Source organism: Saccostrea cucullata, unplaced genomic scaffold (genome assembly GCF_032062105.1).
Source record: "Saccostrea cucullata isolate Sc308-1 unplaced genomic scaffold, CSIRO_AGI_Scuc_v1 ctg3360, whole genome shotgun sequence".
NCBI classification, from domain to species: domain Eukaryota; kingdom Metazoa; phylum Mollusca; class Bivalvia; order Ostreida; family Ostreidae; genus Saccostrea; species Saccostrea cuccullata.
In genome coordinates this window covers 140,330-159,926 of record NW_026926468.1, presented here as the reverse complement: position 1 = coordinate 159,926, position 19,597 = coordinate 140,330, and the positions used below count along the sequence as shown (strand labels likewise).

The 19,597-nt window shown below is 31.7% G+C and overlaps 2 protein-coding genes and 1 long non-coding RNA gene across 5 annotated transcripts in view; all 3 read left to right on the top strand.

Annotated features, from left to right (window-relative positions):
- Positions 1–19,597, top strand: part of LOC134271766 (toll-like receptor 6) — a 268,180-nt gene that overhangs the window by 108,254 nt on the left and 140,329 nt on the right. The window lies entirely within an intron of this gene.
- LOC134271762 (hemicentin-1-like) lies at positions 4,201–15,044 on the top strand. The gene is made up of 12 exons (XM_062753972.1): positions 4,201–4,349; positions 4,444–4,562; positions 5,676–5,892; positions 6,119–6,451; positions 6,773–7,042; positions 8,841–9,110; positions 9,766–10,035; positions 11,930–12,181; positions 12,266–12,541; positions 12,628–12,948; positions 13,173–13,451; positions 14,899–15,044. The coding sequence occupies exons 1-12, from the start codon at positions 4,283–4,285 to the stop codon at positions 15,042–15,044; spliced, it is 2,820 nt and encodes a 939-aa protein (XP_062609956.1). The 5' UTR covers positions 4,201–4,282.
- On the top strand, positions 16,298–19,007 carry LOC134271749 (uncharacterized). Of its 3 annotated transcripts, none has more exons than XR_009993081.1 (5): positions 16,298–16,337; positions 18,144–18,236; positions 18,570–18,587; positions 18,716–18,789; positions 18,904–19,007. It is a non-coding gene; the product is annotated as an uncharacterized LOC134271749 (long non-coding RNA). The 3 variants fall into 3 exon arrangements; XR_009993083.1 differs by lacking the exon at positions 16,298–16,337 and adding an exon at positions 16,364–16,437 and having other exon boundaries at positions 18,159–18,236; positions 18,904–19,006; XR_009993082.1 differs by lacking the exon at positions 16,298–16,337 and having other exon boundaries at positions 18,126–18,236; positions 18,904–19,005.

The window sequence follows — 19,597 nt, the reverse complement described above, 5'->3', positions numbered from 1 at the left end:
AGTTTCAATTTCTAGTCACATATGTTTAATAAAATGATGTCGCGGAGTCACATGAATAAAGCAAATATACCAAAGTTTTTACACTATGAGACTTTATGGAACATTGATTGTATATGTAATTTATTAACCACATTTTGGTTACTGAGCTTGATAACTTGGAGTTTGCAGTACGGTTAAGGTTACAAATGGAAATAACAGACATTTAAATTTTTTTATTTAGACTTGTCACGTGATGTCGACGTCACATGATTTTAGCAATTATACTTGCAGTTTAGAGGTCATCTATAAATTCCAATATTGCAAGGGCATAACCAAGTTAAAACTCTTAGTCTAATTTATAATCCTTTTCAACACTATATGCAGTTTGTGAAAAGTGCTGAAAACCTATATAGATTCACGTTTTTAATTGCAAAAATTAAATTTGTTGGACGGCAGGTTGAATATTTTGCTGGTCAACTACACTAAATATTGCTATAATTAATTTATTTGCAAGATTTTATGAGGTTCGCAGCACTTTTCAAATATCTTAATGCTTCTTGAGTTTATGTGTAAACATAGAGGGTATGCCCTTGCAATAAATCGATTTATTAGGGCCCTTCCATTACTTTTTCAATGAATCTACAGACAAACACACGACAGTATCACTTGTCTGGAGAATGTACTGACAGTTTATACATAAAATACTTAAACAGACATCGCATCCAAGTAATCTTTGCTAGCCAAGGGTTTCTGATGCGCTACTCTCCTCATAAACCCTTGGCGTACGGTGAAGTCAAAAGACGGGATTGTTTTCGTCACGTGATCTTGAATCAATCAGGTACACACAGATTGCGTCATCGACAGAAATAAAGACGCATGTATCAAAAAAATTAAATCATTTTTTTTCTTCAAGAATATTTAAAAAGTAATAATTAAGTTATGTTTATTTATTATTTATAGTTCAAAGTGGAAGCTTCAATATAGATTTTTAATCACATATTTGGAAGATATCAATTCGATGACACCATATCTATTCATAGAACTGCAAGTTATCTTATGGATCATTGTTTACTTGCTTTTTTCATTTCCGAGATTAAAGAGTCAAGAAGTATCCCGAGCACAAATATCGTAATTTAAAAAACAATTGCTGATCGATTGGTCGACCGGGTGTACCGAATCCCAATCAGAACTCGAGGAAAAAGAACCCAACTAGAATAGCGTATCAGAAACCCTTGGCTAGCGAAGATACATCCAAGTTAACGGCCTTTTATTTAATTGCAAATAATATTTTATTTGAGAACAAAAGACATTTTTCATTGTACAAAATGTGACTTGATCAACCTCTCACTATATACAAACTGCGTCATTTTCGCGAGATGACGTCACATTGACAAGTACATTGCGATCGATGCATCGTTTATTTACTGTTGTGTGGGATTTAACAAACGACAACAATGCATGTAATAGTAAGTTTGTATGTAGTAAACAGATATCCAGCTGTTTGAAAAAGCAAGTAATTTCATTTTGTGGTATTTTGAAGACCTTATATTATGTGTGACATCATAGTAAACATTTCCCGTAAAAATTAAGCCCCGCCTCCTTACTTTAACCTTAACTGTGCTGCGCACACATTTCATGGGCCGCCATTGAAATTTCTACGGTGGTTTCAATTTACTCGACCATGCATTTTAACAGTTAAAACGTGTGTCTTTATTATTGGATAGAGATTCAAGAAATCGTGTTTATATCTATCCAAGAGAATTCACACTTCGAAAATACAAATTTTTATTGTCCCCCGCTTTTGAAAAAGCGAGGATACATTAAATCTCATCCATTTGTCAGTCTGTCCGTCTGTGTCAAAGACTTTAACCTTAGTCATGACTTTGAAATGAGAATGAAACATGGAGATAACGAACAGTATTCAAGATCAAAATTCCACATAACAATACAAAGGAGGGGCCGAGCAAACACTGACCTCCACAACATCACAGGTGGGATCAGGTACCTTTAAGGAGTGAGCACCCCTTGCTTACCAGTGATACCCGCCGTGCGCTCCTTGTCATGGTTGGGAAATAACGGAAAAATCCTTTGTCAATTCATTTTATAAATAATGGAATAACATGTAGTATGTAAAACGTCAGCCAGCATTTGACTTAATGATAAATTGTCTTTGCTGACAAGATCATTGTATCGATCATAGAACTTACGAAAGGATGACTTTAAACGAGACTGCTGATATTCTTGTTTCATCAACTTTCTTCCCAATCATTTACCTTGTTAGATGTATTATTTCAGACAAAGCGATCAATGATTGCATTCATTTAGCAAAAAGAAAATGCTTTTTACATTTTTCGAAAGTTTAGATACAAATATAATATAATATAAAAAAATATATATATCACTTTTTAATTATTTTTATAAATAATTTTATATTTAAAATAAGTTCACAGAGAAATCAAATTGCTTTTGAAACTGAATGTATAGGGAATTAGGAAGTCAGAAATACAGTTTTAAACAGTACATGCCAAAAAACATATTTGTTTTAAAAAAGTCAGTTGAATTAATTGTGTGCATATCCTTTAAAGTCTGCAATAGTAAGTGGAGAAATCATAAACTAATGTTGAACAAGTTGAAAGTTAGAATAAAGCACTAGGATTTCGATATCTTGCACAAAAAAAAAACAACGAAATAAGGAGTTCTCTGTATATCAAAATTAAAATTTACTGTCAATATATACCTTTTGTACCTTTTCACAATCTGTAGAGAAAAATAAATTGAAATGCAAATCTTTTATACAGATAAACCTGAGGTGAGTATATATTCAACAAACCCATGCAGGGTCAAAGAAGGTCAGGTAGTGTCAATGACATGCAGTGTGTTGACCGCCAATCCCAATTCAGACATCACTTGGAGCTGGGTCAAAGCAGATAGCCCTAGTAAAATCCTTCATCGAGGGTCTACCTATAATATCTCCAATATACAAAGGAATCAGACAGGGACGTACAGATGTACAGCATCTAACTCGATAGAAACATCCAGTCCAGATGTCACACGAGTAGATGTACATTGTAAGCAATAATATCAGTATATACTTCAATGTGTCTACACAGGTAGGGAAATATTAATTTAATAAAATGGTATACTGGTATATACTGATGAATTCATAGCGATTATTACAATTTAATGTCATTATAATGACACAAAGTGTTTAGAATAGCCTTTATTTTCAGAACAATTTTACATTCCCAAATAAATGGAGTCTAAACGAATGAAGTTACTCGAAACACCAATTAATTAACTAACTACTTTTTCCGAGAAGGAAATAAACACACCTGTTTCGGAATCGAGAAATTTTTTCATATATACGGTAGAGAAAACTTAAATTTTATATTCCATGGAACTTTATAAATGTACCATAGCATCAACGGCAGATGTACACTACATATCACAACAGAAAAATGTTGGGGAAAAAAATCAAGTGGAACATTTTCAAAACTATGGAACAAGATGCTGTATTTAACAAGCGTCAAATTCTCATGCCGATTTCTGAGATACATCTCATATGTTTTTCAAATACAATATTGGTATTTATTTTTTCATAATTTTCTTCATCGTATTACAAACATATTTAGAACAATATAAAGTATTTCTTTTTTTACACGCCATTCACTCTCACTTTCTCACTCACACTCATTCATTTTGGTAAGTGACGCTTTATATTTGTTCTTATCTTTAAACAGAAAAAAGAGAAGTATAGTTTTATATATTCATATATACATACATGTATCAATATAACTAAAAGAAAAAGTGTCACATGTTGTAACAGTCTATACCTTAATGAGATTATCACATAAACATTTCCAGTTTTGCCAGGTATTATCAAACGTTTGCATTTCTAAGTTTTGGCTTGCAATAAATTTTTCAACTCTATATTTATTGTATAAGTGAAAGAGAAGTTCCAAGAGGTTTGGCATTTTGCCTTTTTTTAAGACAAGAAAAAAAAATATATTTTTTATTCTATTTAATTGTGTACGACAATCAAGGAAGTGAAAAAATATCGACTATCATTATTGCTGTTATTTTTCTATATAACCTACATAGATTATACAAACAAACTATACACAAATGCTTGATCGATTCTTTTTAAATATTACCATCAAGGAAGTTAAAAAAAACACAAGTATTGTCGTGTTTGACATAATTTTTTAAACCTATGATATATTTTTGCGCACATGAATAGTGAACGAGTAATTCATGAATAATATTTGAATATAGACATCAAGGAAGAGAATAATATAGAAATATGGCGGCTACATTGCTGCTGTGTATTGTGATTGTTATTATTTCCCGGGATATCTCATTTGTACAGGGTAAAGAATTACAATATGACACATGTTTCAAAGTAAGTTAAGAAATAATGAAAATTGATGCCGTTTTTATAAGTTTATTAATTTTCTTTCAAAGGATCACCAACGATAGATCTTGTTCGGGGGAACACGGTGGTTGAAGAATACGGTCTGGCTGTACGAGGAACAACGACTCGGTGTTATAGTTCATTACCGATATTTACCTGGGATTTGGTGGTAATGGTATTATCTTTCATAGCGAAGCTTTAAAAATCTAATGAAATCTTTTATATATATTAAATGAAGGATATGGAGGTAACGAACAGTATTCAGTCTCAAAGTCCATAAAACAATGCAAAATAAAAGCAGAGCAAACACGGACCCCCGAAACATCAGATGTGGGATCAGGTGCCATGGAGGAGTGAGCATCCCCTGCCGACCGGTCACAGCCGCCGTGTGCTCTTTGTCATGATCAGGAAATAACAGAAAAAATCCGTCGTCAATTCAGTGTGTAAATAATGGACTAACAATTCGTATGAAAAACGTCAGTTAGCATTTGACTTAATGATAAATTGTCTTTGCTGACAAGATCATTGTATCGACCATAGAACCTACGACATGATGACTTTATACGATACTGCTGATATTCTTGGTTCATCAACTTGGTTGTCAATAATTTACCCCGTTTTAGAAATTGTTCATACGTAGAACATGCTCTTGCGTATCGAATCAACTGAGATATATATACTCCGTATGCAGGTGATGAAGGTATATTGCTGCATAAGTAAGGAAAGTTGACGATAGAAAAGTTAAAGTTATCATGTTTATCATATAGCTTGGTTGTTAGAATACCATTAGTGTCTTTTTCAAGTAAAATATCCAAGTATGAAACAAAAGTATCGGACTCTGTGGTATCTTTTATCTCAATAAATCATACAAACATATTACATTTAGTCTATCAAGCCGTTCTTAGTTTTTAAAATTGTTTTCTGCGAAATTATGGTGGCATATTCATTGCCCCCTTAGATGCCAAACAAATTATGTCAACATGCATGAAAAATATGTCAACATGCAACATACAAAAAATGGAATTTTAAAACGGGCGAATTTCTTTACTAACGCCAGTATCTGATATCATATTCGTAGATGCAAGATGCAAAATTATAATGTCAACATGCAACTTATTTATATTAAGAAGACACATAATTATGTAGACATGTGACTTATGTATGATAACTGTCATGTTAATTAGTTTCATCTTTATTTTCCATATTTATCTTATATCTTATGTCTTTATTTCTGTCTTTATTAATGTCTTTACATTTATCTTTTGATAAGTATCTTGTTAAGTCTATAGATGGAAGTATCCCACCTGTTCAGCTGTCAGGGGATCCAGTGATAGCCACAATTGGTGGATCCTGTAGCGGTGGTTATAGTTTCTACACAGGGACTGTATCTGTGAATTACCATGTTCCTGCTGTTTACGGACAAACTGTACATTTACGTTTAACCATTAACAACAGTCCTAGCATCTCAACAACTTCTATAGGAACATTGTCATTCCCAGGTATGAACAAAGCATGCCAAATTGATGGTTAGTTGTGACCACCCCATATACTAGTGAACCATAAAACCGTTTGTCACACATTAAAACTGATCGAAGAAATGTCAATAACGTTTGTGAAAAATATGAAATGTTGTAGTATGAACAGAGGTTTTAAGGAAACTTATTCTTATTAATGACAATATTCTCTGATCTATTAATCTTACATTTTATATATTCTTCAATACAGCAAAATACAATCTCACAGGGACATCAGATATAGCAGTACTTGGGAAGCAATTTACGTGGACTTGTCAAATGGAAATTCCTCCACAAGAGAGTCATGCACTTGTAAGATTTTACAGAAATGAAACCTTCGTAGGTTATGTCGGAAATGTTACTGGGTGTAAAGGACTAAGAATAGATCCTAGATACAACTATAGCTGTGCATCAGAGACAGAGTATAATCTCATCATTCCTTCAGAAAATATGACAGAAGAGGAAAATAACACGATATGGAGATGCTCTTACTTTGGTGGAAGCCCGTCATTTAGCAGTGTCCAAAAACAATTGATAATCGGAAGTAAGATTTAAAACAGTTTTCTCCTCTTGTTTGATATGGAAATACATGTTGTGTATATTAGATTGTTATACTCAGTCTGAAAAAAAAATCATCTAATCTAAAAAAAATAGTTTATTCGAAAGCTTGACTTTTTTTGCAGAAATCATGTTTTCTACACAGTGGCTGATTAAATTATCACATTAATTATGTAATTGGCAAACTTAAAGTATAGTGACTTTACGTTCTTATTTGTTGTAAATATCAAAATATAAAATAGGTAATTGAATGTACATGTATATAATTTCAAACTACTCAATAAATTAGCTAAGTTCTTTTTCATAGAAAGTCCGGAAGTACAAATGATGACACCAAGTCCCTATAAGATTGAAGAAGGTAAAACAGCTGTTATGTCATGTGGCATTATAACCGCTACTCCTAATACAGATATTATTTGGAGCTGGGTAAAAACCGACGGGCCGGAAAACATCCTCCATAATGGATCTACTTATACAATCTCCAGTATACACAGGGGACAGTCCGGCACGTATACATGTACAGCCACAAACATTATTGGAACATCTCTACCGGCTACAGTTCAGGTCGATGTACTTTGTAAGTATTATCACTAGCAGTTCTATAGGAAATGGAAGACAATTATCACAAACCAATTCGCATACAGTATTTTTTTCTATCTACATGTTAAATATATTATTACATTGTTAAAATTATTTTATTTGAAAATGTCAGTTTTCTTTCCTTGCATTATTAATATTTTCTTATTTATATACAGTTGTATATTTTTTTTTTGACAAAGCGATCAAAGATTTCATTCATTTCGCAAAAAGGAAATTTTTTTTTTTTTTTTTTTTATATACATTTTCCAAAAGTTAAAATAAACATATAACGTATATCCCTTTTTAATGATTTTTATGAATATATTTATATATAATAAGTTCACAGAGAACTCAAATTGCTTTTGAAACTGAATATATAGGGAATCAGGGAGTCAGAAATCCAGGATTAAACACCACATGCCAAAAAAAAATATTTATTTTAAAAAGTCAGTTGAATTAATTGTGCGCATGTCCTTTTAAGTCTGCAATAGCACCATTAAGTGGAGAAATCATAAACTAATGTTAAACATGTTGAAAGTAAGAATAGATTTTGATACCTTGTCAAAACACACAACAAAATGAGTTCTTTGTACATCAAAATTAAAAGAGGGTGTTGCAGAAACACGCGATTATTCCCTATATATCGAGAAGGACATTTAAATACCCTCGTTTTGTCTAAATATAGATACAGCTATGTAGAGGACTATGTTAACAGTGGGTGTTTCCTGCTTGATACAGCAAAACACTTTCGTCATTTTGCACGAAAAAGGTTGGAACAACAAAAAGCTTATTGGCTAAAAGATATAAAGATAAAAGATATACTGTAGACATCGTGCTAAAATATTTTTCATGAAAGAAAACTGCGTCCCATGCATTATCACACTGTTGGTGCTACATCCAAGACATCTCATTTGCTGTTACTAACTAAGAGACCAGAGTTATTTAACATTGCAATAACTACAGTACGTAAAAAATTAATAATTTAAACAATACAGTAACTTTATTTTCCAAGACAAAACTAAATAAAGCATTAGTTTTAAGTCAAAGCTCATCGAGGAAAACAATTTAATCCTATATTTCAAATATACAGTTATTACATAATTAACTTCTTGACATCCCCCCACTCTCTCTCTCTCTTTCAAATAATATCTAATTTCATTGCATTACCATTGTATATGGGAAAAAATAAGACAAAAATATGCAAAAATGATCCATTCCAGGATTCGAACACATTCTCTGGTAAAAGTACTAGTTGGAAGCCCACCAGCATATCCACTAGACCATTTCCAACACGATGATTATCAAGTGATATTTAATGTACACATTTTGCATTTCGTTTTGAGAATAATTTTATTCAATTTTTGCGTTTTTTCAAAAATGTGCCTATTTGAAACAAAAATCGGAAATGACAGTTTTGAAGATAATTCCTGCCTCTCTGTGTATATATCAAAATTATTCTGTTTCAAGGAGGCATTTTTTCAGAACAATTGGCATTCCCTATTTAAAAAACGGAAAATCTGATATATTTTGCCGTGAGACTAATTTTCACATCATTTAATAGCAAATTGGAAGTCAATATGCAGCTTCAAAATATTGTTTCTCGTTGTGCTTTATGTATTGTTGCATTTGAAAAAAATTAATATGAGTTTCTGCGACATAAAAATTCTTCTTTTAATCTGCTACACATTTAGGGAAAATAACAAAAGAACTGCAACACCCTCTTTACTGTCAAAATATACTTTTTGTGCCTTTTTACAATCCAACTCTGTAGAAAAAAATGAAAATCTTTTATGCAGATAAACCTGAGGTGATTATAAATTCTACAAACCTATACAGGGTCACAGAAGGTCAGGTCGCGTCAATGACATGCAGAGTGTCCGTTGCTAATCCAAATTCGGACATCACATGGAGCTGGATCAAAGCAGATAGTCCTAGTGCGATTCTGCATCAAGGGCCTACCTATACAATCGCCAGTATACAAAGGAATCAGACAGGGATGTACAGGTGTACAGCTAGTAACTCGATAGGAACATCCTATCCAGCTACAATACAAGTAGATGTACAATGTAAGCTTTATTAATTCAATGTATACATGAACATATTTATGTGTGGTGTTACAAAAAATTATTAGGGAAATATTGATTTAATTAGATGGTATAATGAAAGAAACTAATGTTTAAATAGGGATTATTAAAATTTACTGTCATTAAAATGACACAGCGTGTCTTTAATTTCCGAAAATTGCAACATTCCTTATCAAATAGAGTCGATTCGAATTGAGTTACCCGTAACTTCAATGAATTAACTAATTAATTTTCCCTAGAAGGAAAATAAACACACCTGTTTCGGAAGCGAGAAATTCTTTCATATATAGAGAAAATTTAGATTTTGTATTCCATGAAACTTTATAAATGTGCCATAGCATCAACGACAGATGTACGTGTACCAGGACAGAAAAAAGTGGAAGATTTTCAAAACGATGGAACAACGTGCTGTATTTAACAAGAATAAAATGCTTCATGCCTTTTCCTGAGAAAACGTAATATTATACATGTTACATGTATTTCAATAATAATATTGGCATTTTTTAAATCCGAATATCAGATTTAATTTAAAATAACGTCTTATTTGAAAGCATACATGTGAGTAACTGAAATCAAACTATAAATGAATTAATCGGTAAAATTGAAAGTTATTCTATGAGAAGAATTTGGTTTTTAGATAAACCCGAAGTAAAAATCACTCCGCTTAATCCGTACAGAGTTAAGGAAAGTACACCTGCTGTGATGTCATGTATTGTGTTGACTGCCAATCCATATATAGGCATCCGATGGAGCTGGATCAAGGAAGACAATCCTGATAGTATTATTCACACGGGATCAACGTACGAAATCTCCAATTTACAAAGAGATCAGTCTGGCACGTATAGATGTACAGCCATCAACTCTATAGGAACATCTAATCCAGCCTTTTTACAAGTAGATGTACAATGTAAGTGAAAATCTTGCTATAAAATAAATATTGTATTATAATTTGTCTGAAGAATTTGATTGATTCACTTAGATGGATACACTGAGAAGGATATTAGGAAAAAAGGTAGGTTCTTGAAAAAATGGTTTTAGGCGAAACGTAAGCAGGGCTTGAAAGTTGTGTGTATTTAAGGGACAACAGCTAGTATATTACTGTATTATTTTTCTAAATATCTAAATAATCTAGCTTTCCAATCGTTAACTTTCCATTAACATGAATATCTCTTTGTAAGTTTGTTGTATTGTAACATCGTCTGATACTAGTGTGACGTCAGTTGTCAGTTGTCAGCTATCAGGCTTCTTACAAGATCATTTTCATTGACCTTGTAGAGAAGATTCCGATGCGGATTTCTCTCTTTATACGAGGGGCTTTCAATAAATAATGTCATTGGGGCTCGGAAAGAAAAAAAAAAAAAAAAAAAAAAAAAAAAAAAAAAAAAAACGTTTTTCTATGACTAAGTCTTAATAATTTAGCTAAAATATTCTCTTTCCATTAAAACGCATATCTGTAACATTTTCACTCAATTTCTAATTGTTTTTCGAACACATGTTTGAGTATGACCCTTCATATACTGGAATATGGCAGATCCTATGATTTGCTGTACTTGTTTTTTTCTTTCTGATAGATGTTTTTCTAAGTTTAGGAAATGAAACAAGTCAAAGGTTGAAAGATCTGGCAAATTTTGTTGGTGTGACAAAACATTAACTTTCTGTTTACCCCCAAAACTCCTTTACTCTTCATGGCCTGTGGTTTTGGACGCAGTCAAGAAGACATTTAATGTAGTGAATTCCTCATTCTGTTTCCTTCCTCTCATACACCTTTCAATTTTTTTTGCAAAAAAATTGTTTTCTAGACCCCTCCAGAAATTTGAACTTTCTCCCCGAATATGAATTTGAAGAACAAGACCGCTAATATTTAAGAAAATAGCTTAGAAAACTGTGTTACGCTCCTGCAATTCTTTGCTCTGTTTAGGCCTTTGCAGTTTTGTCAAGTGCATGTTATTGTAAATTGTTTTGAGGGCTTAAAGCAAAATGGATTCAAGTTTCATTATCCGTTAGAATTTCATACAAACGTGGAAAAGTACAATTTTTGATTTTTTAAAATAATTGTTTGGATATTCCTACACGCTGTCGTTTTCACTCATTTTTCAAAATATAGGGTGACCTTTGAGTATTAAACCTTTTTACTATAAAATGTTTCTTTAAAACAGTATAAACTATCCCCAAAATGAATTTATCAATTTTGCTATATGTCTTAAAGTCAATAAAACATAATCAGTTATAATTTGTTGAAATTTCGCAAATTTACATCGGTTGTTGTACATGTAAGTCATTGTTGCCAAGGACGGTACCCATTTTTGATGCCCATTATATAATTTTTGTTTATTGAAATCTACATGTTCACCTGCCTATAAAACAGGCATTGATTGCTGCAAATTTCACATATTTTAGTTAATATATTTTTGGGATATTAACGAGTTTTACAGGTGCTTTAATGAAACGTTTAATTTCAGTGTCTCGAATAGCCCTTGTTTTCCAGCTTCCCACGATGAAATAATGTGATAAAAAGTGGTCACACAAACTGTTATCAATTCATTTAAAATTCAAAAATGAAAGAAAGTCAAGCTTTATGTGATATGACTACTATGTTGTATGCCATCGAGCTAATGACATTATTTATTGAACGTCCCTCGTATTTTTCTTTCGATCATTCTTTTTCATAGAAGTCACTTTTGTAGTGAGTGGAAGCAAATGAAAATTTATCTTTTTTTAATGTAAGTTAGTAATTAATGTTCCATAAATATTCTTCTATTTAAAGAAATACATATACCTAAATCTATTTTACATATATTTAGATGGCCCAAGCCTAGTGACATTTTCTCCAGACATCAACACCATAGATAAAGTAGAAAACCAGACAGTAAGCCCTATTATGTGTTCAGCAGTCTGTAATCCAACCTGTATTTATCGTTGGACAGGAGTGAGTACAGTGAATTCAGCAAGGCTAGACCTTGGAGAACTGAAACGAATAAAGAGGGGGAACTACACATGCACAGCTAGTAACGTGATCTCTTCCTCCTCAAGAAGCCTCGTTGTGACTGTCAATTGTATGTTTTAATGTTATTTTTGTAATTCTCTACAAATAAGTTTTAATTTAAACTAATTATTACATGTACTTATTTTGTTTGTAGATCCTCCAGATATTGAAGTGTTCCAAGCAAGTGGTAATCAGGTTTATGAAGAATCTTCACAGTTTAGTATTATGTGTAAAGTTGACAGCTTTCCACTTTCTAACATCTATATCGAAAATAAAGAAACTGGAAAGGTAATCTCTTCAAGTGGACCATCGAAATCTCTCATATTCAATGAAGTATCTGCTAAGTGTTATCAAACTTCTAATTATACATGTAACAGCCGAAACTTCTATGGATCAACATCATCAATTAAACTCGGGATCTACATTCATTGTGAGTAACTCTAAATCTTGAAGATATTTTGTATTTATGTTAATCATTTCTTTTATTTAAAATCTAAGACAAACATTTATCTCAAGGCAGGCCAAGAGCTTTAGATGGAAAGTCAACTATCATAACTGGAATACAAAAAGGAAAAGGACTAAATATATCTACTCAATTCGTTGGATACCCTCTCCCAACGATATCTTGGAAATTTAAAACAAACATATCGGATATACTTACCATACTCTCTGGTGAATTCCAAACATTGTCAGAACCATTGAATGTGTCAATAATACAGACAAGTCTTACTAAAATGACCGTGCGTCCAGCGGAGTTCGGTTACTACATAGTTACAGCTAGCATTCCAGGAAATATATCTCAAAACTATACAGTCACCTATCATGTGATTCCAGAAAGTATGGTCAAATAAATGACATTTTGCACTTTTCGTTTCTTTTTTAAATCTCCATTTGATTTGAAGTGAAATTACAATGTTGATCTATGCTTTTATTTTACTGATATCTGACATATCGCGTTATGCCGCATTATTTTTCTTCCATGACCACTTTTCCAAACGTATTCTCTGACAAACCAATATGAATTTCTGAATTTAATTGAAAAAATCTAAATACTTTTTTAGGAAAACCAGACGCTCCAAGCAATATTTCACTTGACTGTGCAATTTCAAATGGAAGAGCATTTATAAAGTGGATTCCAGGTTTTAATGGTGGAGTAGATCAAACATTTGTTGTGTCTTACAGAACAAATACTGGGCTTCAGAAGAACACAGCTCAGATACACTTACAGTCCTATGCAACTGTTACAGGATTAAAAGATCAAACGTTATATCTTTTTAAAGTCGTTGCGTCAAATAGGAATGGAGAAACATCGTCTGAGGAAGTTCACTGTACAACGAAAGGTATACATGTATTACCTTTTTGACCAATATGCCGATTAAATGCTTGAAATAGCAAATAAATCGATGTTTCTTTAAGTCTTTTGTTACAGTATTTTTAACATTTTAATCTAAATAATACATTATTGTATACAAAATATAGTTTCTGGCTTAATTTTATTTGAATAGAATTTAATTTTTTAATATCGCTAAATTTACATTGTAAATTCAAAATTTAATGTAAGAACTTAATTATTATGCAGAATTTTAGAAATTAAGATCCAAACAAAAATCTGCTTAAAAGCGCAGGATTGAATTCCTTAAATAATAATACTTATTTACGCGAATATGGTTAAACATATTTGCAATAAAAAGGGACATATTACGGAGGTACCATTTACATATAGTAACTGTAAACAAATATAAAAGAAATCTATGCCAATATTTTTATGAAAATGTGTTTCCAATGTGGTAAATTACTTTTAAAATATAAACAGTCAAACAGTCTTTACCATTATAAATACGAATTAGATCCTAAGGGAAATAACTCTAAAATGATGAACAGTGTTGGTAGATCTGTGTCATGTTTCTAAATTTGTGTTTTCAGTCATGATATCTAGATATGATTTGAAATATGGATACAATAATGTATATAAAATATACACTTTCTGAAATGACTGGATTTTGGAAAATTTTTATGGTAAAAAATTAAGTAGGTCCTTTTTATCAACATTTTACATAGGAAATGCATTGAGAATGGTAAAAACATTGATCTGACAAAATCTAATAAGGAAGGGTGGCTTGGTGGGTTAAATGTACCAGAATATAACATGTTAATTATCATAACATCTGTTTAAGAGTTCTTGAAAAAATCTATACAAAAGCCAGGAACCTTGCCAATGTCCTTAAGGTTAGTTTCACAATAAGAAAATAAGAGCACCCATTATGAGAATTGAACCCGGTACCCTCACCGTAGCAGTCCTATGCTCATTTCTCTGAGCTAACGAAGCTGTTGTAAGACATGGGTTTAGATTAACAGTACACTTTTTTTTTAGTTTTTCTTTCTATATTATATATAAATAATACTACTTATATGTAAAAAGTATTTACATGTATCATATCAATATTCTTTATCATGTATTAACAAACAATAAAAACAAGCATTCAGAAAGGCGGATTTTACGCGGGTTAATATACTTGTAGAGCTCCATTCCTTAAAAGTAATGGGCCTCGGCCCCTTCGGGGCCTCGGCTCCATTACTTTTAAAGAATGGAGAAATACTCGTACATTAACCCTTACATAATTAAATTTTAAGAAAAATCCAAATTATAAGAATCACAAGTATTCCCTGCAAACGATTTTTCCATTTTTTTTTTTTTTTTTTTTTTTTGTAATTCTTTTTACTTCCTATTTGACTTTAACCCTACCAAAATATTTCAAATTTCTGTCAAGTTTGCGTTTTATATCCTAGAATCTACTGTCCCGAACATAGGTGGCATCATTGGTGGAATAGTTGGAAGCATTTTTTTGTTGATAGTTATTGCTCTCTTCATATTGATCATAAGAAAATACCAAATCAAGTGCCTAGGTATGTATCTTTTCATTTACACACAATAATTTATCAGAATCTTATTCAAACCTCATTATGTCTATAACTTCATTGGGAAAAAAATAATATACTAGGAGACTCGAGAAAAAAAGAGTGTACAATATAGTTAAAAGTAGTTTTTGGGACTTCCATCTTACATCGATATTCAATATCTATGATATTCAAAATATCGAAGTTCAAGAAACAAAAGTTATAATGTGATTTTATGATTTATATAAATGAATTTAATTCTATATTTTGATTGTTATGAATTTCAGAAACAGTCCCGAACATCAGGTATGCTCATAACAAACTTTCTATACTTTATCGAAATATATGTTGCATTGAGAAAAAAATGTTGATATATTTGATTTATTTATCTAAAGAAATGTAATTTCGTTCAAAATTATCAGCAAACTCAATAGAATGATTCTTTTTACAACAAGAAATATTGAAAGAAGAAGAAAGAAAACGTATCGTTTTTAATGAAGCTTATGTGAATTAAATTCATCATGTACATATATCTACATAAAAATACGAATCGAAGCATTATATATAACTGAATGTACATTATCAATCATACGTTCAAGCATTGAATTGTTTTGGTTGTTATAGATTTATAACAATTTGTCACTCAAAATGAGCCGAGAAAAACGTCAGGTTGACTCATATATAAAAGAGCCTGTTTTAATATGCAGTTAAAGTATATCATTGAGGGAGTTAGCAAGATTCCAGTTCCCCAAGACCAGGACTATTTCCCAAGGTGCACCACGCCGAGGGAAATAGTCTTGGTCTTGGGGAACTGGAATCTTGTTAACTCCCTCAATGATATGCTTTAACTGTTTTATTATACCGATACAAATATAAATTGTAAAGATCACCTTTTTAAGAAAAAATATTCATTTATAGATTGATTTATCATTATCAGTCGCAAATACCAAATTAGAAGAGAGTTATTTCATAATTCTAATGCAATCATTGCATTTTGTTGTTTACGTCTTATTTTGTTGCGTTTTGTTAATGAAATACGTCACGAAGCATTGTGTTTTTGCGTCGCTCTTTTATGACATCACAATGAAAAATCTATAACCGCGAATTAGCATGACTAGCTTTCGACCGAGGGATTAGTTCAAAATACTAACGCACGGCGATTAGTCGATTCACAGCTTTTTCTAGGGAATTGTTCAAATCTAATCAATTAATTTTATATAGGTAAAAATCAGTAGAGGTGTAATAATTTATATTAATGATCAAAGTTCTTTATTTTTTTACAGGGAAAAGGAAACTGAAGTTTCAAGCAAAACTTCAGATTTAAAAGATAAGTAGATGAAATGTTAGAGTGACGTACTTTAATCATTTCTCATTAAAAAAATTTTCTTTATCTTTTTCTCTTTTACTTTCAGGTCAAGAAAATGACGAAAGGTAATACATGTACAATCAAACAATTGAAAAGACAATGGTTATCTAAACATTAAGATAAGTTTTACTCAACTTTCAATAATAAAATAACCATAATCAAAGGGCATTACGTGTACTTTAAGTGAATTTGGTATCCCGGACTCAACTTGTAAAACTTCAAAGACTTGTATTGTACTTGATAAGGAAACAGAAACAAAATGAAGATATCTCAAACACAAAAAGGGCTTAAAATTGTCAAACCCTCAGATGTAAATGACATTAAGAAAACATTTCAAGGCATTAATTTTACACAGAATGATACAAATGATAAATAAATTTCCATTTCCTATCCTGACGCATTTGTGTTTCCTAATTTTTTTTTACCTTCATTTTAACTAGTCATTCAAAAAATTATCTTTGTCCCCCGCTTTCGCGAAAGCGAGGGGACATTAAATCTCATTTGTCTGTCCGTCTGTCCCTCTCTCGGTCTGTCTGTCCGTCAGTCTGTCAGTCTGTCCGTCCGTCACAAAAACTTTAACCTTGCCCATAACTTTTGATTTAGTGGAGCTATGACTTTCATATTCCACATGTGTATTCCTTGTGACAAGACCTTTCTTTGGGTACCACCAAATTTGACCTTTTGACCTTGACCTTGGAGTTTGACCCACTTTTACACAAAAATTCCAAACTTTTTCTTTGGCCATAACTTTTGAATGGTAGGTACTAGGACTTTTATATTTCACACACATATGTATTGTTTGTAACAAGACCTTTCATTGGATACCAACAACTTTGACCTTTTGACCTTGACCTTGGAGATTTATGTACTTATGAAAAAACTTTAACTTTGACCAAAACTTTTTTATAGTAAGGGCTAAGGATTTCATACTTTATGTATATAATTCTTTAGAAAAGAACTTTCATCAGATACCAAGAACTTTGATCCTTTGACCTTGACCTTGGAGTTTGACCTACTTTTTTAAAAACTATAACCTTGGTTACAACTTTTGAACGGTGGATACTATAGGACTTTCATATTTCACATATGTATTCTTTGTACCAAGACCTTTCATTGGATACCAACAATTTTGACTTTTGACCTTGACCTTGGAGATTTATTTACTTATGAAAAAACTTTAATCTTGACCAAAACTTTTGAATGGTAGGGGCTAGGGCTTTCATACTTCACATATGTAATCGTTGTGAGAAGACCTTTCATTAAGTACCAGAATCCTTTGGGTTTGACCTTGGAATCTGACCTACTTTTCAAAAACTTTGACCTTGGCCACAACTTTGAAACAGTAGATACTGGGACTTTCATATTTCATATATGCATTCTTTTTGGCAAGACTTTTCATTTGATACCAACAACCTTGACCTTTTGACCTTGACCTTAGACATTTTTTGTTAAAAAACTTAAACCTTGACTATAACTTCTGAATGGTAAGGGCTAGGGTTTTCATACTTCAAATATGTAATCCTTATGAGAAGACTTTAGATTGGATACCAAGAACTTTAACCCTTTGACCTTGACCTTGGGTTCAGTGATGATTTCTAAATAAATGACATATGATAGGGTGTTCATATTACACACAATAGGTCATAAAAAAAATGACATCTCACCCACAATGGCACTGAAAGCGGGGGACAACAATTCCTTGAATTTGCTTGTTATTGCTTTGTTTAACTTTTAAAAGAGCTTCAATTTCAAATGGTAAAAAATGACAAAGTTTAATTCTATAAAGGGTGCACTACGAAGAACTAAAGGCGGTTAGTAGGGACGGAGAAATGAATTATGACGTCATCCAATCGGCAGGCAGTAAGTATTATTTTATTCTACGCAACCGTTACCCCTTTCAAAAACTAAAACTGTTGATACCAAAAAAAAAAAGAAAAGAAAGGAAAATAATCATTAAAAAAACGTACATGTATACACATGTGAAATGATAAATTTTCGTGGGGGAAACCGGTTTATCTCGGTGTTTTCTTGTTACATCGGAACCCAAAAATCCTTGCCTCCCCCAGTATATGCTTCATATTTTGAACTTCAAAACTGAAACCCCCCAAACTACATTGACCTATAATTGTTAGACCATGAAAATTTAACCCCTTTTCAAAATTTAAAACTAAATCATTGGTCGTTCTGTTCCAGGAAGTAGCGATGAAAATATCATGTAAGTTTTTTCACGTTTGTATTGTATAAAGTAAAGTTTTAAATAACTACTCTATTTATACTGTGCATGAAGCGTTATTCTTAATTTAAATATGCCTGCCTCAACTTCTTTTTTACAAAAAAATTCAGTGAAGGTTATGAAAGCCTTGATCTACAACACAAAAAAGAAGAAAACAAGTACGAAGCATTAGGAAAGATTGAAGGTATATAGATGTTGAAATCTTTGAAATGATAACTAAAATATAATAGAAATGGAAATTTGTTTTGGTCGATTTTAATTACATTAAAGTAAAGAGTATTTTTCTGTAAATTTACAGATTACAAAGATCCTGATAAAACAGAATCCGAAACGAGAAAGTCAGCAGATGTCTATATTAATGAATTATTCAATTGAGTGAAATACATGTTGTATATGTATAGTGTTGATGAGAGGATACTGATTGAAATAATGCTTAACATCATTGTTTCTTTTAATTTCTTTCACAATTCTTGGAATTTAACACTTGGCATAAATAAGCCACAAAATGTTCTTATAATACTGGATCTGTGTAACAAATGTTCTAATGCCGGTGTAATTTTATAAAGAGAGAACCATGGTATTTATAAAATGTCCATTTCAATATTACAAACATGACTGATCTTGCAATCTACATCATCCCAATTAAAGCAAGTCTATCTTTATGTTAATTCATTAAGTTGTTGTTCTCATATAGATGATAAAACCTACTGAGAAAAGTTCAGAGGACTTGTTAAATCTTAGTTTCTCATCATTTCTAATGATAATTACATGTATCATTTCCAGTATTGATATAATCTTGAAGTTCTTTGGTTGTCCTGCTTTTTTTCTTGACTTTGTATTATTACCGCCCATTTCTTTATCTTGGCGATTACTGGGAAATAAAGTCAACATATGCAGCATTTTCCACATTATTTGATGTTTTTAAATGTAATTCAGAGTGAGATTTAATTTATAGTTTATTTTCAATATGACAAAAATTAATTATACAGTCA

Coding starts and splice junctions, on each gene's coding strand:
- LOC134271762 (XM_062753972.1), top strand. CDS start 4,283: ATGGCGGCTACATTGCTGCTGTGTATTGTGATTGTTATTATTTCCCGG. Junction 7,043..8,840: donor AGTTCAGGTCGATGTACTTT/GTAAGTATTATC, acceptor TCTTTTATGCAG/ATAAACCTGAGGTGATTATA. Junction 13,452..14,898: donor AGTTCACTGTACAACGAAAG/GTATACATGTAT, acceptor TTTATATCCTAG/AATCTACTGTCCCGAACATA.